The sequence below is a fragment of the Salmo salar genome, chromosome ssa03, assembly GCF_905237065.1.
Source record: "Salmo salar chromosome ssa03, Ssal_v3.1, whole genome shotgun sequence".
Lineage (NCBI taxonomy): Eukaryota > Metazoa > Chordata > Actinopteri > Salmoniformes > Salmonidae > Salmo > Salmo salar.
Genome location: NC_059444.1, coordinates 18,031,738 through 18,055,869, shown reverse-complemented (window position 1 = coordinate 18,055,869; position 24,132 = coordinate 18,031,738). Strand labels below are relative to the sequence as shown.

Below are 24,132 nucleotides of genomic sequence, written 5' to 3'. Positions count from 1 at the left end.
GCTCAGTTACCTTAGCTTTCTTGGGAACAGGAACAATGGTGACCCTCTTGAAGCATGTGGGAACAGGGGATAAGGATTGATTGAATATGTCCGTAAACACACCAGCCAGCTGGTCTGCGCATGCTCTGAGGACGCGGCTGGGGATGCTGTCTGGGCCTGCAGCCTTGCGAGGGTTAACACGTTTAAATGTTTTACTCACGTTGGCTACAGTGAAGGAGAGGTTGCAGGTTTTGGTAGTGCGCCGTGTCCGTGGCACTGTATTGTCCTCAAAGCGAGCAAAGAAGTTGTTTAGTCTGTCTGGGAGCAAGACATCGTGGTCCGCGACGGGGCTGGTTTTTCTTTTGTAGTCCGTGATTGACTGTAGACCCTGCCACATACCTCTCGTGTCTGAGCCGTTGAATTGCGACTACTTTGTCTCGAAACTGACGCTTAGCTTGTTTGATTGCCTTGCGGAGGGAATAGCTCCATACCGCATCGCGGTGCACCTCTCACATTTTGTAACAATGTGGCGGGCTCAGTATAGCTCCACATTGGCATGATTGGTTGACTAGGTGAGGTTCTGTATGAACACAGTCACTTCCTTGACAACTTCCCTCAACAGTTTTGCACTGCTTAGTGAAGTGCAAGAAGTATGAATGCCCTGACTTCTGCAGAGGCCATATCACCGTAAATACTGCACGGCCAATGCAGACACAGATTGACCGTGCAGCGCCTTTATGGTGATGTGGCCTCTGAGGTCAGGGCATTCATACTTCTTAACCTTCGCAGAGCTGTTGTCAAGGAAGTGAGTTTTGTGTTTTATACAGGACCTCCCGCCCTCACCTACCAACCAATTATGTCAATGCGGAGCTATACTGAGCTCTCAGTGTTACAAGATTTGAGAGGTGCTAGGCCTAAATTGGCTCTCTGAGCTATGTATGTGCATGCATCCTTGGGGAGAAAGGAGGTAGAGGTGAGGAGGACCTGTGTGACAATAACCACATTAAGGATTAGCCACAATAGTGGAATTTGCAGTTAGCCTTCAAAATAGAGGTCCCCCTATTGAAAGTAATTCAAATGGATACAAATAGTGGAATGATGTAATATTTGAACTAGATATTGATAAAATGTCTTAATGTTGTTAGGTACACCCATCTAGTATCGGGTCAGACCTGCCTCCAGAACAGCCTGAATTCTTCAGGGCATTCTACAGGTGTTGGAAATGTTCCAGATTCAGAGATTCATATTCTTTATTTAACCCGTATTTTACCAGGTAAGTTGACTGGGAACACATTCTCATTTACAGCAACGACCTGGGGAATAGTTACGGGGGGGGGCATGAATGAGCCAATTGTAAGCTGGGGATGATTAGGTGACTGTGATGGTATGAGGGACAGATTGGAATTTAGCCAGGACACCGGTGTTAACACCCATACTCTTACGATAAGTGCCATGTGATCTTCAGTGACCACAGAGAGCCAGGACACTCGTTTAACGTCCCATCCAAAAGACGGCACCCTACACAGGGCAATGTCCCCAATCACTGCCCTGGGTCATTGGGATATGGGCTAAATAGGGAAAGTAGTAGCAGGGGGAGGGATGTCCAAAAGGGATGTTGGTCCATGCTGATGCGATGGCATCATGCAGTTGCTGCAGATTGGAAGGCGGTACATTCATGCTGCGAACAACCCATTCCATCTCATCCAAAGATGTTCTATTGGGTTGAGGTCTGGCCACTGTGCAGGCCACTCTAGTAAACTGAACTCGCTGTCATGTTCCAGGCAAAGTTTTTCCACTCCTCAATTGTCCAGTGATGGTGATCGCGTGCCCCCTGGAGCCGCTTCTTCTTGTTTTTAGCTGATAGGAGTGGAACCCGGTGTGGTTGTCTGCTGCAATAGCCCATCTGTGACAAGGATCAACGAGTTGTGCGTTCCGAGATGCCGTTCTGCACACTGCTGTTGTACTGCGCCGTTATTTGTCTGTCTGTGGCCTGCCTGTTTGATTGCACGATTCTTGCCATTCTCCTTTGACCTCTCTCATCAACAAGCTGTTTTTGCCCACAGGACTGCCGCTGACTGGATGTTTTTTATTTATCACACCATTCTTTGTAAACCTCAGACAATGTGCGTGAAAAGCCCAGGAGGGTGGGCGTTTCTGAGGTCCTGGATCTGGCACACCTGTCACCGTTGATCATACCACGCTCAAAGTCGCTTAGGTCACTTGTTTTACCCATTCAAATGTTCAATCGAACAGTAACTGAATGCCTTGATGCCTGTCTGCCTGTGCTATATAGCAAGCCACGGCCATGTGACTCACTGTCTTGTAGGGAGCAATCAATTTTTCGTGAACAGGGTGGTGTACCTAATCAAATCAAGCTTTTTGTCACATGCAATACAACAAGTGTAGACCTTACTGTGAAATGCTTACTTACAAGCCCTTAACCAACAGTGCAGTTCAAGAAGAGTTAAGAAAATATTTACCAAATAACCTAAAGTAAAAAAATAATAAAAAGTAACACAATAAAATAGAGGCTATATACAGGGGGCACCGGTACTGAATCAATGTACGGGGATAAAGGTTGGTCGACATGTACATGTAGGTAGGGGTGAAGTGACTGCATAGATAATAAACAGCGAGTAGCAGCAGTGTACAAAACAAATGGGGGGGTCAATGTAAATAGTCTGGTGGCCATTTGATTAATTGTTCAGCAGTCTTATGACTTGGGGGGAGAAGCTGTTAAGGAGCCTTTTGGTCCTAGACTTGGCATTCCGGTACTGCTTGCCATGCGGTAGCAGAGAAAACTGTCTTTGACTTGGGTGATACACTGGCTGGTGAGTGTATCAATTCAACAAAACACAAAAAAGCTACATCTGTTAATCACACTGTGGATGTATTATACTTTAGTATTGCATTGGGGGCATCTGTGGATGTATTATACTTTAGTATTGCATTGGGGGCATACTATATGCACTGTAATGCCTTACCTATGGATTTTGGGTCCATGAAACGGGGCATCAGCCTACTCAGTGACACCAACAGAACACAGCTGTGAAGAGCTTTCACAAATGTTAGCGTCCTAGCTCTTATTGTAGGACTCTGAAACCACTATGAAATGAGACACAAAATATCACCAGTAAACCTACTATGTGGTTTCACAGTCCCACAAAGAGCTACAACGTTATTTGTATAAACGCTTCAGAATTGTAATCTGTTGGAGTAACTGAGTAGGCTGATACCCCGTTTCATGGGCCCAAGATCCATAGGTAAGGCTGTATTTTAAATATTTTATTTTATGGCTTCTATTTCTTGTGGAACTTGACAAATAACACCTGGGGACATGGCAAAAACTCCATCAACTGAAATAAAATACTTGTTCAAAATGCATAAAATTCCCTTTCAATATTCATATTTTGTGGTTTTAAGGTAAAAAGGACACCTTACCTTATATTGAAAGCCTTTTGGAATCCACATTTTACACTATTTTACACTAAATAAGTAGTGATTTATCCTGGCGACAGAAAGGGCACCAATTGGAAGGAATGACCCAATTATTTTATTTTGTGGAAATTATATAACAACATTCCGACCTTGTTCAGCATTCTTTATATTGTCCAAATATGGCATTGGCATCCGTTTAAATCGCTTTCAATTAGGGACTTTTATTTTGAAGGCGAGCCACAAATTCCACAATTGTGGCTAATCCTTATTGTGGCTAGCTTCACACAGGTGAGAGGATCTATCCTATAAACTTGGAGCCAAATACGGGAGTGTTCATTGACTCCCAACATCCATGCCATCGCACCACTACACACCAGACAATTCTACCGTCCACAGTGAAATGGCAAGAAAAACGGACGTCCCTTCCCTTTATTACGGTGAGTAGCCTAACCTAGGCTCATTGAAGTAAAGTGTGTCACATTGATGGGGTCTGTTATTAAATAAATATGGCACATTAACTGCGTGTGTAGCAATAGCATAGGTGAGAAATTGTACCCTCAGATATCCTACCGGGCCGGCACATGATATTTCTATGGTATAACGGGAAATTGTTTTCAAATATTGTAAAAACAACAGGGAAAAGGGATTTTAAGTCTATTTTTGTATCAGGGTATTATGGTGTTAATTTGACCACTAATTCTAGCGCGTTCTCGAGCCTCCTTGAGCATTCCACCTGCCATCCAAATGCATTGATTAGAAAATGTTGGTCTATGGGACATGATGAATGCTAGCTATGACTTAACAATCCTGCGTGAAATCCTCAACTCCGCATTAACTTAGCTTTGCTATTTTGGTCCGCCGTCCGAATCGAAGCCGCGGAGGTTAACCAATGGCAGGAGCCGCTCGCCTGCGTATTGCCGGGGATGCAACTTTGTTGCTAAGACGTCGTGTGCCGCTCGCGCACAGGGCAAATCTCGGCGCGGTATATATGCAGGATGGCAACTGTACTGCAACCTCATCTGACAGTGAACTGTAACGGAACCCTCTGTGTTTAACACTATTCATCATTTTTTGCCTACTTTTATAGGCCAATGACTGTATTTGAGTTTAACTAGACGACCCAAATTATTTTACTGTTGCTCTTTGCACACTAAACCTTAAGCACAAAACACACAGGCAGTCTATACCCAGGTAAGTGCGCTGAGAATTTGAAGATGATGCAAGAAAGATTTTCTATTATTGTCAACATTAAAGTGACCTTCTCTATTTTCTGATGCGTTTCACAAAAAACATTCCTAGTCTACTTCTGGTTTTCAAGGACATTAAGACACCACGAAACACTGTAGCCTACTGGCTATTGTTGCTGTGTTCATAATTACAGAATATTTCCCTCTGCTCTACTGAATACCAGGCTCTCTGTGACACAGTCGATTGGTTCTGGAGTGCCAGCTGGATACAGCAACCTGCACTGTTTTTGGAGTGCAGTATCATTCTGCTCAGTCAAAATAATCTGTCAACTATTGTCAGGTGTGCATCAGAGGAGACTGGTGGGAGGTGCTGTAGGAGGATGGTCTTATTGTAATGCCTGGAATGGAATGAATGAAACGGAATCAAATATGCGGTTTTGGTATGTTTATGTTTGATACCATTCCAGCCATTACAATGAGCGTGTCCTCCTATAGCTCCTCCCACCAGCCTCTGGTGTGCATGTGTATAGTCTGCCATTTGAGTGAAAGAGTTGGATGTGCACCAGACCAGTATATACCAGTATTATGTTCACTGGCCTGCATGCCTTAGCAGAGTGGGGAAATGGTTTTCTCTCACTTGAACAATCCATTGTTGGAGGCATTGAAGCAGTGCAGGTGTGATGGTGAGGTGTGTGAATGTGTTCTGGGGTAGAGCTGGGCGATATAGACAAATCTAGATCACTATATATTGGCTGAATTATCACGATAACGGTCAATTCAACGATAAGTTTAACATTAATGTGCACCAGTTATTTTTTTTAATATTACCCCTAAAACTACTACTACTTTCAAAGTTGTGACTATCATTGTTCCGTTAGCCCATATTAGCAGACTTATTTAATTTCTAACTTAACGATAAGTAGCCTTTACTAGAGGAATGTTATCAGTAAAATGTCCTTGATAAATGGTCGGTTTGGTCGGTATCGATAATTTGCGGTTTATTGTCCCAGCTCTATTCTGGAGTGTGTTACGGGCCTCAGATCAGTTTCAACACATTTACATGGAGTGTAAAGCACTGGTACTCTTTCTGTGGTCCTTGAGTCAAAGTCAAGCTGTTTGCTGACAGTGATTTCCTCAGGGTTCCATTTCCAAAGCCTGGCACTTCTTCTCTTGCCCATGCAGATTTAGCTAACCTTGCCTGAGACCTGAAGTATCCCAGTGTCAAGGCTTTAGTTCAATGGGCTAACATGGTCTCGATTCGCACTGATGACCAGGGTTCAGTATCCACTTGGTGACAGTAAAAACTCCAAAGGACAGACATCACTGGATTGTGTGTCATTTCCTAGGTGACTACAGTGTAGGGCTGGAGGTGGTGCAGTGTAGCGAGGGAGAGAGGAGGCCAGTGTGTCTTTGTACTTGGAGAAGTTTCTCTCCCCTGTTTACAAAGGCTTATGAATAATGAAGCAGCTCCCCCGTGGTGTCTCTGCTGCATCGTTCTGATCCAGAGATGTGGTTTTAATCTGTTAGTTTCTTCCCTCGAGCTGCCTGGCAACGGTGTGTGCGGGAGGGAAACCGCTGACAGTCCTCCTAATGGTTGCTGTATAAGGTAGCTGTGTGGTTCCTCATGATTTTCAAAGGCTATTATCTCCTCTGAAAGATTTCTTTCTTCTGAAGAACATATTTTCTCTGCATGCTGCTGCTTCCCTGTCTCTGTACCTGTTTTTCATTTCTGTCTTCTCACAGTTTACAGCTGTGTGTGTGTGTGTGCCCACATTGAAATGAAGATAATGATGATCCATGAGGAAATTAATGACCGAAAACATTTGTTTGAGAATAAAGGCTCAATTCCAGTGAGCGGACACTGCATATTGCAATAGATAATATGCTTAAGACATTAGAAACCAACCAATACAGACCAACCAAATACACACTTTTGCAGACCATATCAACTGCCTGAGTTCTGTGTTATAGTTACTGTAATAGCCACAGGGATTTAGTCCATCGACTGCAGTTTGTTCTGGCTTTGCATCAATCCAGATGTGTTTTTTAGAGAACCTCAACTATTAAATCCAAAAGGCTGTGAGGCACAGGCTGTGAGGCTCTTGGCCCAGGACAAGCTGGCCAAATTCTGTGTGCTTCAACTAGTCATGTTCCCAGATCTGTTTGTGCTGTCTTCCCAACTCCTTACAGTGGCTTGTGAAAGTATTCACCCCCCCTTGGCATTTTGTTGCCTTACAAGCTAAAATTAAAATAGATTTTTTTGGGGGGGTTGTATCATTTGATTTACACAACATCACTTTGAAGATGCAAAATATTTTTTATTGTTAAACAAGAAATAAGACCAAAAAACAACTTGAGCGTGCATAACTATTCACACCCCCAAAGTCAATACTTTGTAGAGCCACCTTTTGCAGCAATTACAGCTGCAAGTATAGTGGGGTATGTCTCTATAACCGTGGCACATTTAGCCTCTGGGACTTTTGCCCATTCTTCAAGGCAAAAATGCTCCAGCTCCTTGAAGTTGGATGGGTTCCACTGGTGTACAGCAATCTTTAAGTCCTAGCACAGATTCTCAATTTGATTGAGGTCTGGGCTTTGACTAGGCCATTCCAAGACATTTAAATGTTTCCCCTTAAACCACTCGAGTGTTGCTTTCGCAGTATGCTTAGGGTCATTGTCCTGCTGGAAGGTGAACCTCCCTCCCAGTCTCAAATCTCTGGAAGACAAACAGCTTTCCCTCAAGATCTTCCCTGTATCCAGAGCAATCCATCATTCCTTTAATTCTGACCAGTTTCCCAGTCCCTGCCGACAGGGAAAAACATCCCCACAGTGTGATGCTGCCACCACCATGCTTCCCTGTGGGGATGGTGTTCTCGGGGTGATGAGGTGTTTGGTTTGCGCCAGACAGCATTTTCCTTGATGGCCCAAAAGCGCAATTTTAGTCTCATCTGACCAGAGTACCTTCTTCCATATGTTTGGGGAGTCTCCCAGATGCCTTTTGGCAAACACCAAATGTGTTTGCTTATTTCTTTTCTTCAAGCAATGGCTTTTTTTCTGGCCACTCTTCCGTAAATCCCAACTCTATGGAGTGTATGGCTTAAAGTGGTCCTGTGGACAGATACTCCAATCTCTGCTGTGGAGCTTTGTAGCTCCTTCAGGGTTATCTTTGGTCTCTGTTGCCTCTCTGATTAATGCACTCATTGCCTGGTCTGTGAGTTTTGGTGGGCGGCCCTCTCTTGGCAGGTTTGTTGTGGTGCCATATTCTTTCTATTTGTTTTAATAATGGATTTAATGGTGCTCCATGGGATGTTCAAAGTTTCGGATATTTTTTTATATTTCTCCAACTTTGTCCCTGACCTGTTAGAATAGCTCCTTGGTCTTCGTGGTGCCCCTTGCTTAGTGATGTTGCAGACTCTGGAGCCTTTCAGAACTGATGTATGTATGTATGTATGTATGTATGTGTGTGTGTGTGTATGTGTATATATATGTGTGTATGTGTATATATGTGTGTATATATATGTGTGGTGTATATACACATATATGTATATATATATATATATATATATATATATATATGTATATGTATATATGTATATATATATGTATATATATGTATGTGTATATATATGTATGTGTATATATATATATATACTGAGATCATGTGACACTTAGATTGCACACAGGTGAACTTTTATTTAACTAATTATGTGACTTCTGAAGGTAATTGGTTGCACCAGATCTTATTTAGGGGCTTCATAGCAAAGGGGGTGAATACATATGCATTTTTCTTTTTTTTTTTTGTAAGTTTTTTTTCTTCACCAATTGGACTATTTTGTGTATGCCCATTACATGAAATCCAAATGAAAATCAATTTAAATTACAGTTTGTAATGCAACAAAATAGGAACAACTCTAAGGGGGATGGGGGGAGAAATCAGGACATGCGTTATTCTGGAAAACCTGTGAATTTTGGGAAATCATTTTGCAACCCTACTCTTGGTAATTCATGTGTGGCAGTCAAGTTGTTCACTACCTTCCCGAGTCAGTTTGATGTTTTTGCCACCAGTAACATCTCCTCATTATGCTTGTAAACATCTCACCAAATGGTAAAATCACAGATATGAATGAACATATTTTAGGTGAGGCTAGAGAATAAAAGGCTTGAATTATTCAGTGTTTTAGGAATTGAGATTGAAATTTTTATGAGGTGACATCAATAATAGATTTTATTTTAAATGTCTGTGTCGTAAAGGTTGATCTATCTCCACTGTATTTTACACTTGGTTACCCTCAAATGGGTGGAAGTCATCATGAGAAGTTAGGCAACACACACAAATGGAAAATGGAACAAAGACAGGACATGAGTTGCTTGTTCTTGTGAATATAACTGTACAACAGGTTTGTTTGCCTTGTCTATTGGTGCTCTCTCTTCTTGCAACTGTCAAATGACAGTTTTCACTTGTGGTTACACATTTATGTCTTTACCTTGTGAGTTGTCAGTCTGTAAAGATCCTTGAGACATCCCTACCCCATTGAAGTTGACATTTAAAATGGTAAAGGCTAGGGTCAGGTATGGGTTCTGGTTAGGTAGAGATGTCCCAAGGATGCTGAATGGCACTGATCCTACATGATTATAGTAGACAATACTATACCGTAATTGGTTGTGATAACAATTGTTATCATCAGATTAATAAAGAGCTGCAAGCTGTTTTTTCTCTGTGAAAATAGAGATAATCTTTACCTTTCATCCTCACTCCCTAAACCTAAAGGATTTACAGAGCTCCCAGATAAAAACTAAAGCATGAAACACACTGAGATTCTCACTGCCGATAGCTACTTATCACAGGCTGGTGATAGCTACTTATCACAGTGGGAGGCCATTCCTTTTCTTGCTAGAAACAAAAGCTGTATCACTGCACCAAATTCCCTAGTTTCAGACTCCTAATTATCCTTACACCTCTGAAGACTCTAGGCACTTCCATGCCAGTCGGATGAACTTGTTTTATCTCTGAACACTTAAACTTGTTTCTCCACCGACTGTTGGATAAGAGGAACCATGGGCTGTTTACAACACTCGGTGGAGACTAGAGATCCTGACTGGCAATTGCATGTCCAGCATGAGACGTGCCATTAAATTATCCTGACATTAACACAACCCCCAAAAAGAACAAGTGTTAAAGTGAAACAAATGATAAAGTACAACATCTCTCATGAAATAAAAAATTATGAAAATAAGTGTACAACATAAGACACAGTGCTTTCGGAAAATATTCAGACAGCTTTTTCCACAGTTTTTACGTTACAGCCTTATTCTAAAATTGATCAAATAATTTTTGTTTCTCATCAATCTACAAACAATGCCCCATAATGACAAAGCGAAAACAGGTTTTAAGAAATGTTAGCAAATTTAATAAAAATAAACATACCTTATGTAAATAAGTATTCAGATCCTTTGCTATGAGACTTGAAATTGAGCTCGGGTGCATCCTGTTTCCATTGATCATCCTTGAGATGTTTCTACAACTTGATTGGAGTCCACCTGAGGTAAATTAAATTGATTGGACATGATTTGGATAGGCACACACCTGTCTATGTAAGGTCCCACAGTTGACAGTGGATGTCACAGTAGAAACCAAGCCATGAGGTCAAAGGAATTGTTTGTAGAGCTCCGAGACAGGATTGTGTTGAGGCACAGCTCTGGGGAAGGGTCCCAAAACACACCTACTCATTTAAAGGGTTTTTCTTTTATTTGTATTATTATTCTACATTGTAGAATAATAGTGAAGACATCAAAACTATGAAATAACACATGGAATTAAGTAGTAACCAAAATATATTTTATATTTGAGATTCTTCAAATTAGCCACCCTTTGCCTTGACAGCTTTACACACTCTGTGGATTTTTGGAAACTGATCTGCCGGCCTACGAATGGGAGGCGCCACCAGTTGCCCATCCTTGGTGTAGGATATGTATCTGGATGTGGGGCAGTGAGGGATTGTCTTTGGAACATCGTTTTTAAGATGAGTTGGGGAGGGATGGTTTCTGAGAGAAAGGGTGAGAACATGATGCATGTATGTGTAAGACACCTTCTCCTAGGTACTGTGTGTTCAGACGGAGGGAGCAGGCAGGCAGGATTATCTCTGGGTGACAGGATGGGATTATCTCTGTCCTCAGACAAATCACTGTCCGAGGACAGATAAGGCCTTGCCAGCAAATAAACATCAACACACACACATCATTGACAACACCACACCAATAGCCCTCAAACACTTCCACCGACATGTAGTCTGTGAAGACAGGCATATATTCTGGCCCCTATTTACTGTACACTGAACAAAAATATAAATGGAACATGCAGCAATCAATGATTATACTGAATTACAGTTCATATAAGGAAATCAGTCATTTGAAATAAATAAATTAGGCCCTAATCTATGGATTTCACATGATTGGGAATACAGATATGCATCTGTTGGGCACAGATGCATAAACAAAAGGTAGGGGCGTGTATCAGAACCTGTCAGTATCTGGTGTGACCACCATTTGCCTCATGCAGCATGACACGTCTCCTTCGCATTGAGTTGATCAGGCTGTTTATTTGTAGCCTGTGGAATGTTGTCCCACTCCTCTTCAATGGCTACATTCCAAACACTTAAAAGACACATCCTATCCCCTCAGCCCTCAAATTAAGTGGACACTTCTGATGACGTCTGACAAGTATACACTTGCAGGGCAAGGGGCGAGGGAGGAAGGAATGATTTTTGAATGGACCGGTAGCTTGTGGGTGCTTTATATGCGCTACAGTCAATTATGATTGCATGTCTACTTATATTAACTATATCATTATTAATATACGCCTACTGTATGATAGCTAGCAAATGAATTAGCTAACTAACGTTAGCCTGCCTAGCTACTTCTGAAGAAGGAACATTTGTTTTATTTCTACAATTTCCAAAAGCTAACCAATCAAAAGCATACCCAATTGGTAGTAGTTAGTCTTGTTTCATCGCTGCAACTCCCGTACGGACTCGGGAGAGGTGAAGGTCGAGAGCCATGCATCCTCCGAAACACAATCCAACCAAGCCACACTGCTTCTTGATAGAATGCCCATCCAACCCGGAAGCCAGCCGCACCAATGTGTCGGAGGAAACACCGTACACCTGACGACCTGGTCAGTGTGCACTGCAGCCGGCCTGCCACAGGAGTCACTAGTGCGCGATGAGACAAGGATATCCCTGCTGGCCAAACCCTCCCTAACCCGGATGATGCTGGGCCAATTGTGCGCCGCCCCATGGTCCTCCCGGTCACGTCCGGCTGCGACAGAGCCTGGGCTCGAACCCAGAATCTCTGGTGGCACAGGTAAGGCCTTGCCAGCAAAACTGTGATGCAGTGCCTTAGACCACTGCGCCACCTGGGAGGCCCTTGGCTGAATTTTCTTAGCGGATGTACAGTCATCGCGAATTGAATTATGGGGTGTTTCAGGCCCAAAGTGAACATCATTTTACATTCGCAAACTCCATTTAAAAACGAGGGCTGAGGGGCTTATGATGCAAACTTCCCTTGCTGGGCTAATCATTTGGACCGACGACATATGACTGCGGGGATTCCCCCAAGGGCTGAGGGTTTAGGGCCGAGGGCTGTCTGAGTTTGCAACGCAGCCAGTGGCAGTGCGAAGTTTCTGGATATTGGCAGGAACTGGAACATGCTGTCATACATGTCGATCCAAAGCATCCCAAACATGCTCAATGGGTGATATGTCTGAGTATGCAGGCCATGGAAGAACTGGGACATTTTCAGTTTTAAGGAATTGTGTACAGATCGTTGCAACATGGGGCTGTGCATTTCCATGCTGAAACGTGATGACGGCGGATGAATGGCACGACAATGGGCCTCAGGATCTCTTCACGGTATGTCTGTGCATTCAAATTGTCATCGATAAAATGCAATTGTGTTCATTGTCAGTAGCTTATGCCTGCCCATAGCATAACCCCACCACCACGGGGCACTCTGTTCACAACGTTGACATCAGCAAACCGCTCGCCCACACGACGCCATACACACTGCTTGCCATCTGCCCGGTACAGTTGAAACCAGGATTCATCCGTGAAGAGCACACTTCTCCAGCATGACAGTAGCCCATCGAAGGTGAGCATTTGCCCACTGAAGTCGATTACGACGCCGAACTGCAGTCAGGTAAAGACTCTGGTGAGGATAACATGCATGCAGATGAGCTTCCCTGAGACGGTTTCTGACCGTTTGTACAGAAAGTCTTCGGTTGTGCAAAGCCACAGTTTCATCAGCTGCCTGGGTGGCTCATCTCAGACCATCCCGCAGTATCAGGACTCAGGCAAAGAGCCAGATGCAGACACAGGAGGCGGATAGTACGAGTCTCAGTTTATTATAGTACAAGGGGCAGGCAAAAGGGTCGTAATCAGTCAGGTACAGGACGGTGGGCAGGGTCGGGAAAGGTCAGAATTGGGACGACTAAGAAGAGCACAGAGAACACGCTGGTAGGACAAGACGAACTGGCAACAGACAAACAGAAAACACAGGTATAAATACATAGGAGATAATGGAGACAAATGGGTGACACCTGGTGATGGGTGGAGACGAACACAAGACAGGTGAAACAGATCAGGGTGTGACACGCAGGTGAAGGAGCTGGATGTGAAGCTCCGGGGCTGGCGTGGTTGTGAGGCCGTTTGGACAGACTTCCAAATTCTCTAAAACGACGTTGGAGATAATTAATATTCAATTCTCTGGCAACAGCTCTGGTGAACATTCTTGCAGTCAGCATGCCAACTGCACGCTCCCTCAACTTGAAACATCTGTGGCATTGTGTGACAAAACTGCACATTTTAGAGTGGCCTTTTATTGTCCCCAGCACAAGGTGCACCTGTGTAATGATCATGCTGTTTAATCAGCTTCTCAACATGCCACACCTGTTATGGATGGATGGATGGATGGATTATCTTGGCAAAGGAGAAATGCTCACTAACGTTTTACGTTTAAGTTTACAGGGATGTAATCAAATTTGTGCTCACAATGTGAGAGAAATAAGCTGTTTGTGCATATGGAACATTTCTGGGATCTTTTATTTCAGCTCATAAACATGGGACCAACACTTTACATTTTTTATTTTTGTTCAGTATACATTACCACTATTCAGAAAAATGGATGTGAGCTGTTGCTAGAGCAATTTGCATAATTGAGCTTTTTCCCATTTAACTGTACACTCTGAGAGGCGTGTTTGGGAGGAGCTCACTGAGGAGGCTTTCTGTTGTCTGTTTGTCTCCTAGCGCCTCTGTCCCCTCTTTGCTCATTGACATACATAACAAGGGACCAGTACTGTATCTGGGAGTTACAGATGACTGACAGTTCATCCTCACAGGGAATATGCATGAACTGAATAACTACCATATCTTCAGAACTTTTACACTGACGTGAAACTGGAAATGTTATGTTAATTAATACACATGGTCCATGTGAAATGACATAAGTAAATACATTGAAAATAGTAGTGTCCTCAGATGACTATTCCTCTTTTTTGGGGGGAAAAGTAGCATTCTGTATGGGGTGGCATTTAATACATAAATGAGCAGTGTGTATGACTGAACTTTCCCATAGTTCAACACTTCTCTCTTATGATTCTCAACAACAGTCTTGAATCTATAGCTGGATTGTTGTTTGTTGTTGGATGCTTTTGTTTTTCTGGACTGGACTGCTGTGATTGCTCCGTCATCAAGTGTACTTGCTGGAAGACTCCCTGTAGGCTTGACTCAGAGTAAACAACAGTCTGCTTGATAAACTTCCCTTCGGAGAGTAACTAGTAGGTACTTTATCTTACTGTAAGGTAAACACAAGGTAATTGCGTGAGTGATGCTGTGTTTGTGTAGACTAGAGGGAACGAGCTGATATTTTTGGATTGTTTGTGGGACTGGGTCCTTGAGGAGAACTCTGTGGGAGTGACAGTTGAAGTATAGTATCATGCTAGCAGCTGACTATCATCCGTGGTGTGTGCATGCATTCTGAATGTACATGCATGTTCGCTGAAATCTCTATCTATGGAAGTGAAATTAGTTAATTTGTTGAGAAAATGAAGGTCATTCCCACAGACTCACACATCCACAGGCAAAAATAAATGCTCCACTGTATAAGCCCCCAAAACCCATCATGCATGTTCTTCAACATACTCTCTCTCCCAGACAGGCCAGCTTAACTTAGCTTTGTCCTTGTCTACTGTAAGACATTCTAAATCAGTAGAATTTAAGAAATTATAAATCCATAGAATATAAGACATTCTAAATCGGTTAATCAATCTGGACTCCAGATTCTGGGTCTTTGAAGTGACAACTCCCACTGGTCTACTAAGTGGGAGTGTCAAGCTCAGCGTTGACTTCATTAACGCTCTTTACGCGCTATTAGCTGTCTTGTTTGCTGGATTTCACAGGGATTCTGGAGAGATTTAGCGAGGTGGATTGAAGGTCTGTGTATAGGTAAACCCAGAAAGGAGAGGATCTCCCTTTCATAAGGTTTTATTGAGCGGTGTAGATTAGAATGAACTGTAATGGGTTCTTAGATGGGTTTGTTTGTCTATGGCGGGGGTAGGCAACTAGATTCAGCCGCTGGCTGGTTTTTGTCGGATCGCATGGTCGTGGGCCGGAACATAATAATAATAATAATAATAATAATAATAATAATAATAATAATAATAATAATAATAATAAATATATAATAATAATAATTTGTACACTGCAAATTGACCACAACCAAAAAGAGATTGTATTTGAAAATAACAATAAATTCTTACCTTGATTACATTGAGACATGATCACATACCGTTGTCTCTTTTTTTTTTTTTTAACCTCTCTATTCAACAGCCAGTGAAAAATCAGAGCGCCAAATTCAAAACCACAAAATGTCATAATTCAAAGTTCTCAAACAAACGACTATTTTACACCATTTTAAAGATACACGTCTCCTTAATGTAACCACGTTGTCCGATTTCAAAAAGGCTTTACGGCGAAAGCATAAAGTTAGATTATGTTAGGACAGTTCCAACACAAGAAAAAACACACAGCCATTTTCCTAGCAAGGACAGGCGTCACAAATACCAGAAATTCAGCTAAAATTATGCACTAACCTTTGATGATCTTCATCAGGTGACACTCCTAGGCCATCATGTTCCACAATACATGCATTTTTTGTTCGATCAAGTTGATATTTATATTCAAAAACAGCCTTTTACATTGGCGCGTGATGTTCAGAAAATATTTTGCCTCCAATACTGCCGGTGAATCAGCACAACAATTTACAAAAATACTCATCATAAACGTTGATAAAATATTAAACTGTTATTCAAAGAATTATAGATGAACATCTCCTTTATGCAACCGCTGTGACAGATTTCAAAAAAGCTTCACGGGGAAAGCACACTTTGCAATAATCTGAGTACGGCGCTCAGAAACATACACCAGGCAATACAGATACCCGCCATTTTGGAGTCATCTAAAATCATAAACAGCATTAGAAATATTCACTTACCTTTGATCTTCATCAGAAGGCACTTCCAGGGATCCCAGGTCCACAATAAATGTTTTGTTCGATAAAGTCCATAATTTATGTCCAAATAACTCCTTGTTGTTTCCGCGTTCAGTAAGCTACTCCAAGTGTAGGAAGCGCGGCCAAAATGTCACGATGAAAAGTCAAAAAAAGTTATATTTACGTTCGTTCAAACATGTCAAACGTTGTATAGCATCAATCTTTAGGGCCTTTTTAACTTAGAACTTCAATAATATTCCAACTGGACGATTCCAGTGTCTTGAAAAACGTTTTGGAACACAGCTAACTCTCGCTTGAATGCGCGCAAATGAACTCATTTGCTTTCCTGAGTCAACAACTTCCAACTTCCTCTGTTCGCTCTCTGTTCATCATAGACGCCTCAAACAACTTTCTAAAGACTGTTGACATCTAGTGGAAGCCTTGGGAAGTGCAAAATGAACCCTAAGTCACTGTGTGTTCGATAGGCAATGACTTGAAAGGACTACAAGCACCAGACTTCCCACTTCCTGATTAGATTTTTCTCAGGTTTTTGCCTGCCATATGAGTTCTGTTATACTCACAGACACCATTCAAACAGTTTTAGAAACTTCAGAGTGTTTTCTATCCAAATCTACTAATAATATGCATATTCTAGTTCCTGGGCCCGAGTAGTAGGCCGTTTTAATTTGGGTACGTTTTTCATCCGTCCGTGAAATATACTGCCAACTACCCTAGAGAAGTTAACAGATTTCCTAAATTAAACTCATTTTTAGCTGATTTCACGGTCATTTTAAGATAGCTAAAAACTTTGGGGGGCCACTCGCGGGATGGCTTTGTTGCCGACCCCTGTTCTGTATGCTTGAGCATTTTTGGTGTGGTTTGGAGGACTGTGCTTGTTTGAGTTAGGTAGAAAGGGTAGGCCATATCCATACTAACAGTTTGGTTGTCTGTGTTAGGTAGAGAGGGTAGGCCATATCCATACTAACAGTTTGGTTGTCTGTGTTAGGTAGAGAGGGTAGGCCTACAGTACATGTTGGACTGATGCTGGCGTTTGCATGTCTTGGTTTTGTTGAGTGACATTTGGATTGTAAGGGAGGGAACTTTTGTTGGTGTGCAAGTACAGTTATTAGTAACTGTGTGTACGTCTATGCGTGCATGTATGTGTGTATGCCTGTTCAGTCATTAGTAACCACGCGTGTTTGCTTGACTTGTGGAGAAGCTAATCGATAGTGAGAGGGATTAATCGAGTGAAATGTAGATTCATACAAGAGGACAGGACTCTGGATGGGATGCCACAATGTGTTAGCAGTAAGACACAGACAACCATCAGCCCCTCAGGTATCTCTCCTACAGACACTGTCATCGGTTACTAAGCAGCTGGTCACAATAACACGGTTCTATGGATATGGTTACAGCACAAGCTGTTGACTATACACCCTTCTGTGATGGCTGCGTCCCGACTGAATCTTGTGCTTGGTCTTACGTCATGGTTTTTTTCTGTCTGATGTCTCATAGTTATTTGAGTAAATTACTTATTTCAATGTGATGGGCAAGTTGTAACTTAACCCAATGAGGAAGTGAGGAACTTTGGATTACAGTGGTATTATTCTGCAGAGTGACAGGGGAGACAGCGAGTGAGGAAAGTCAAAGGGAGGAGAAATGTATTTAACAGAGGAAAGTGTCAGGCTACAGTTGGACATGACTGTGATGGTTAACTCCAGAGAGAAGGCATCACAAAGTCAAAAGGAGGAGGCAGTGGGAATATGGGAGCAAGCCGGGGAGGGGAGTCCCCCAGGGGTGGATCAGAGAAGGCTGGCGGAGCGTGGAGGATACCCAGGAACGAGGCACCCCTGGGGGACAGGCTGTCCTGGGCTGCTGGAGCCACCTGCCAGACACACCAGGAGTCCACTGCCCCCCTCCCTGCCATTGAGTTTACATGGGTGGGAGTGTGTGTAAGGGAATGGTATGTGCGTGCCTGATCTATGCTCCTGCATTCATGCGTGATTCTACATGCATTTGCATACTGTACTGTGGATGTGTTTGGAATTTCAGATTTCTGTAACAGGTGTTGTGGTACGCAGAGTAGCAGGAGAGAGAGTAGCTGTCAGTATTGGAGGTGAGAGAAGACAGTATCGTATGTTGTTATTATTGGAGGTGAGAGGAGACAGTACTGTATGTTGTTATTATTGGAGGTGAGAGGAGACAGTACTGTATGTTGTTATTATTGGAGGTGAGAGGAGACAGTACTGTATGTTGTTATTATTGGAGGGGAGAGGAGACAGTACTGTATGTTGTTATTGGAGGGGAGAGGAGACAGTACTGTATGTTGTTATTATTGGAGAGGAGCCAGTACTGTATGTTGTTATTATTGGAGGGGAGAGGAGACAGTACTGTATGTTGTTATTATTGGAGAGGAGCCAGTACTGTATGTTGTTATTATTGGAGGTGAGAGGAGACAGTATCGTATGTTGTTATTATTGGAGGTGAGAGGAGACAGTACTGTATGTTGTTATTGGAGGGGAGAGGAGACAGTACTGTATGTTGTTATTATTGAAGGGGAGAGGAGACGGTACTGTATGTTGTTATTATTGGAGGGGAGAGGAGACGGTACTGTATGTTGTTATTATTGGAGGGGAGAGGAGACAGTACTGTATGTTGTTATTATTGGAGGGGAGAGGAGACGGTACTGTATGTTGTTATTATTGGAGGGGAGAGGAGACGGTACTGTATGTTGTTATTATTGGAGGGGAGAGGAGACAGTACTGTATGTTGTTATTGGAGTGGAGAGGAGACGGTACTGTATGTTGTTATTATTGGAGGTGAGAGGAGACAGTACTGTATGTTGTTATTATTGGAGGTGAGAGGAGACAGTACTGTATGTTGTTATTATTGGAGGGGAGAGGAGACAGTACTGTATGTTGTTATTGGAGTGGAGAGGAGACGGTACTGTATGTTGTTATTATTGGAGGTGAGAGGAGACAGTACTGTATGTTGTTATTATTGGAGGTGAGAGGAGACAGTACTGTATGTTGTTATTATTGGAGGGGAGAGGAGACAGTACTGTATGTTGTTATTATTGGAGGTGAGAGGAGACAGTACTGTATGTTGTTATTGAAGGGGAGAGGAGACGGTACTGTATGTTGTTATTATTGGAGAGGAGACGGTACTGTATGTTGTTATTATTGGAGGGGAGAGGAGACGGTACTGTATGTTGTTATTATTGGAGGGGAGAGGAGACAGTACTGTATGTTGTTATTATTGGAGGTGAGAGGAGACAGTACTGTATGTTGTTATTATTGGAGGGGAGAGGAGACGGTACTGTATGTTGTTATTATTGGAGAGGAGACGGTACTGTATGTTGTTATTATTGGAGGGGAGAGGAGACAGTACTGTATGTTGTTATTATTGGAGGTGAGAGGAGACGGTACTGTATGTTGTTATTATTGGAGGTGAGAGGAGCCAGTACTGTATGTTGTTATTATTGGAGGTGAGAGGAGACAGTACTGTATGTTGTTATTATTGGAGGTGAGAGGAGACAGTACTGTATGTTGTTATTATTGGAGGGGAGAGGAGACGGTACTGTATGTTGTTATTATTGGAGGTGAGAGGAGACAGTACTGTATGTTGTTATTGGAGGGGAGAGGAGACGGTACTGTATGTTGTTATTATTGGAGGTGAGAGGAGACGGTACTGTATGTTATTATTGGAGGGGAGAGGAGACAGTACTGTATGTTGTTATTATTGGAGGGGAGAGGTGACAGTACTGTATGTTGTTATTATTGGAGGGGAGAGGTGACAGTACTGTATGTTGTTATTATTGGAGGGGAGAGGAGACAGTACTGTATGTTGTTATTGGAGGTGAGAGGAGACAGTACTGTATGTTGTTATTATTGGAGGGGAGAGGAGACAGTACTGTATGTTGTTATTGGAGGTGAGAGGAGACAGTACTGTATGTTGTTATTGGAGGTGAGAGGAGACAGTACTGTATGTTGTTATTATTGGAGGGGAGAGGAGACGGTACTGTATGTTGTTATTATTGGAGGGGAGAGGAGACAGTACTGTATGTTGTTATTATTGGAGGGGAGAGGAGACGGTACTGTATGTTGTTATTATTGGAGGGGAGAGGAGACGGTACTGTATGTTGTTATTATTGGAGGGGAGAGGAGACAGTACTGTATGTTGTTATTATTGGAGGTGAGAGGAGACAGTACTGTATGTTGTTATTGGAGGGGAGAGGAGACAGTACTGTATGTTGTTATTATTGGAGGTGAGAGGAGACGGTACTGTATGTTGTTATTATTGGAGGTGAGAGGAGACGGTACTGTATGTTGTTATTATTGGAGGTGAGAGGAGACAGTACTGTATGTTGTTATTATTTGAGGGGAGAGGAGACAGTACTGTATGTTGTTATTATTGGAGGTGAGAGGAGACGGTACTGTATGTTGTTATTGGAGGGGAGAGGAGACAGTACTGTATGTTGTTATTGGAGGGGAGAGGAGACAGTACTGTATGTTGTTATTATTGGAGGTGAGAGGAGACAGTACTGTATGTTATTATTGGAGGGGAGAGGAGACGGTACTGTATGTTGTTATTATTGGAGGTGAGAGGAGACGGTACTGTATGTTGTTATTATTGGAGGGGAGAGGAGACGGTACTGTATGTTGTTATTGAAGGGGAGAGGAGACGGTACTGTATGTTGTTATTATTGGAGGGGAGAGGAGACAGTACTGTATGTTGTTATTATTGGAGGTGAGAGGAGACAGTACTGTATGTTGTTATTATTGGAGGGGAGAGGAGACAGTACTGTATGTTGTTATTATTGGAGGTGAGAGGAGACGGTACTGTATGTTGTTATTATTGGAGGGGAGAGGAGACAGTACTGTATGTTGTTATTATTGGAGGGGAGAGGAGACAGTACTGTATGTTGTTATTATTGGAGGTGAGAGGAGACAGTACTGTATGTTGTTATTATTGGAGGTGAGAGGAGACGGTACTGTATGTTGTTATTATTGGAGGGGAGAGGAGACAGTACTGTATGTTGTTATTATTGGAGGGGAGAGGAGACAGTACTGTATGTTGTTATTATTGGAGGGGAGAGGAGACGGTACTGTATGTTGTTATTATTGGAGGTGAGAGGAGACGGTACTGTATGTTGTTATTATTGGAGGGGAGAGGAGACAGTACTGTATGTTGTTATTATTGGAGGTGAGAGGAGACAGTACTGTATGTTGTTATTATTGGAGGGGAGAGGAGACAGTACTGTATGTTGTTATTATTGGAGGTGAGAGGAGACGGTACTGTATGTTGTTATTATTGGAGGGGAGAGGAGACAGTACTGTATGTTGTTATTATTGGAGGGGAGAGGAGACAGTACTGTATGTTGTTATTATTGGAGGTGAGAGGAGACGGTACTGTATGTTGTTATTATTGGAGGGGAGAGGAGACAGTACTGTATGTTGTTATTATTGGAGGTGAGAGGAGACGGTACTGTATGTTGTTATTGGAGGGGAGAGGAGACGGTACTGTATGTTGTTATTATTGGAGGTGAGAGGAGACGGTACTGTATGTTGTTATTGGAGGGGAGAGGAGACAGTACTGTATGTTGTTATTATTGGAGGGGAGAGGAGACAGTATCGTATGTTGTTATTATTGGAGGGGAGAGGAGACAGTACTGTATGTTGTTATTATTGGAGGGGAGAGGAGACGGTACTGTATGTTGTTATTATTGGAGGGGAGAGGAGACGGTACTGTATGTTGTTATTATTGGAGGGGAGAGGAGACGGTACTGTATGTTGTTATTATTGGAGGTGAGAGGAGACGGTACTGTATGTTGTTATTATTGGAGGTGAGAGGAGACGGTACTGTATGTTGTTATTATTGGAGGGGAGAGGAGACAGTACTGTATGTTGTTATTATTGGAGGGGAGAGGAGACAGTACTGTATGTTGTTATTATTGGAGGGGAGAGGAGACGGTACTGTATGTTGTTATTATTGGAGGGGAGAGGAGACAGTACTGTATGTTGTTATTGGAGGGGAGAGGAGACAGTACTGTATGTTGTTATTATTGGAGGTGAGAGGAGACAGTACTGTATGTTGTTATTATTGGAGGTGAGAGGAGACGGTACTGTATGTTGTTATTATTGGAGGGGAGAGGAGACAGTACTGTATGTTGTTATTATTGGAGGGGAGAGGAGACAGTACTGTATGTTGTTATTATTGGAGGTGAGAGGAGACGGTACTGTATGTTGTTATTATTGGAGGGGAGAGGAGACGGTACTGTATGTTGTTATTATTGGAGGTGAGAGGAGACGGTACTGTATGTTGTTATTATTGGAGGTGAGAGGAGACAGTACTGTATGTTGTTATTATTGGAGGTGAGAGGAGACAGTACTGTATGTTGTTATTATTGGAGGTGAGAGGAGACGGTACTGTATGTTGTTATTATTGGAGGGGAGAGGAGACAGTACTGTATGTTGTTATTGGAGGGGAGAGGAGACAGTACTGTATGTTGTTATTGGAGGGGAGAGGAGACGGTACTGTATGTTGTTATTATTAGAGGGGAGAGGAGACAGTACTGTATGTTGTTATTATTGGAGGGGAGAGGAGACGGTACTGTATGTTGTTATTATTGGAGGTGAGAGGAGACAGTACTGTATGTTGTTATTGAAGGGGAGAGGAGACGGTACTGTATGTTGTTATTATTGGAGGTGAGAGGAGACAGTACTGTATGTTGTTATTATTGGAGGGGAGAGGAGACGGTACTGTATGTTGTTATTATTGGAGGTGAGAGGAGACAGTACTGTATGTTGTTATTGAAGGGGAGAGGAGACGGTACTGTATGTTGTTATTATTGGAGGTGAGAGGAGACAGTACTGTATGTTGTTATTATTGGAGGGGAGAGGAGACAGTACTGTATGTTGTTATTATTGGAGGGGAGAGGAGACGGTACTGTATGTTGTTATTATTGGAGGGGAGAGGAGACAGTACTGTATGTTGTTATTATTGGAGGGGAGAGGAGACAGTACTGTATGTTGTTATTATTGGAGGTGAGAGGAGACGGTACTGTATGTTGTTATTATTGGAGGGGAGAGGAGACGGTACTGTATGTTGTTATTATTGGAGGGGAGAGGAGACGGTACTGTATGTTGTTATTGAAGGGGAGAGGAGACGGTACTGTATGTTGTTATTATTGGAGGGGAGAGGAGACAGTACTGTATGTTGTTATTATTGGAGGGGAGAGGAGACAGTACTGTATGTTGTTATTATTGGAGGTGAGAGGAGACAGTACTGTATGTTGTTATTATTGGAGGGGAGAGGAGACGGTACTGTATGTTGTTATTATTGGAGGGGAGAGGAGACGGTACTGTATGTTGTTATTATTGGAGGGGAGAGGAGACAGTACTGTATGTTGTTATTATTGGAGGTGAGAGGAGACAGTACTGTATGTTGTTATTATTGGAGGGGAGAGGAGACGGTACTGTATGTTGTTATTATTGGAGTGGAGAGGAGACAGTACTGTATGTTGTTATTATTGGAGGGGAGAGGAGACAGTACTGTATGTTGTTATTATTGGAGGGGAGAGGAGACGGTACTGTATGTTGTTATTATTGGAGGGGAGAGGAGACAGTACTGTATGTTGTTATTATTGGAGGGGAGAGGAGACGGTACTGTATGTTGTTATTATTGGAGGGGAGAGGAGACGGTACTGTATGTTGTTATTATTGGAGGTGAGAGGAGACGGTACTGTATGTTGTTATTATTGGAGGGGAGAGGAGACAGTACTGTATGTTGTTATTATTGGAGGTGAGAGGAGACAGTACTGTATGTTGTTATTATTGGAGGGAGAGGAGACGGTACTGTATGTTGTTATTATTGGAGGGGAGAGGAGACGGTACTGTATGTTGTTATTATTGGAGGTGAGAGGAGACAGTACTGTATGTTGTTATTATTGGAGGGGAGAGGAGACGGTACTGTATGTTGTTATTAT

At 42.6% G+C, this 24,132-nt stretch overlaps 1 protein-coding gene across 2 annotated transcripts in view; it reads left to right on the top strand.

Moving 5' to 3' along the window:
* Positions 1-3,712: 3,712 nt before the first annotated feature.
* Positions 3,713-24,132, top strand: part of LOC106599157 (choline transporter-like protein 5-A) — a 73,432-nt gene continuing 53,012 nt past the window's right edge. Inside the window, exon 1 of one of the 2 annotated variants that reach the window (XR_006769079.1) lies at positions 3,713-3,854. Coding sequence is in view for 1 of the 2 variants with exons in the window: in XM_014190269.2 (XP_014045744.1) it covers positions 3,770-3,854 (85 nt within the window). In the remaining variant the exon portion in view is untranslated. The remainder of the gene's footprint in view (positions 3,855-24,132) is intronic. The other variant, XM_014190269.2, reaches the window with a different exon arrangement.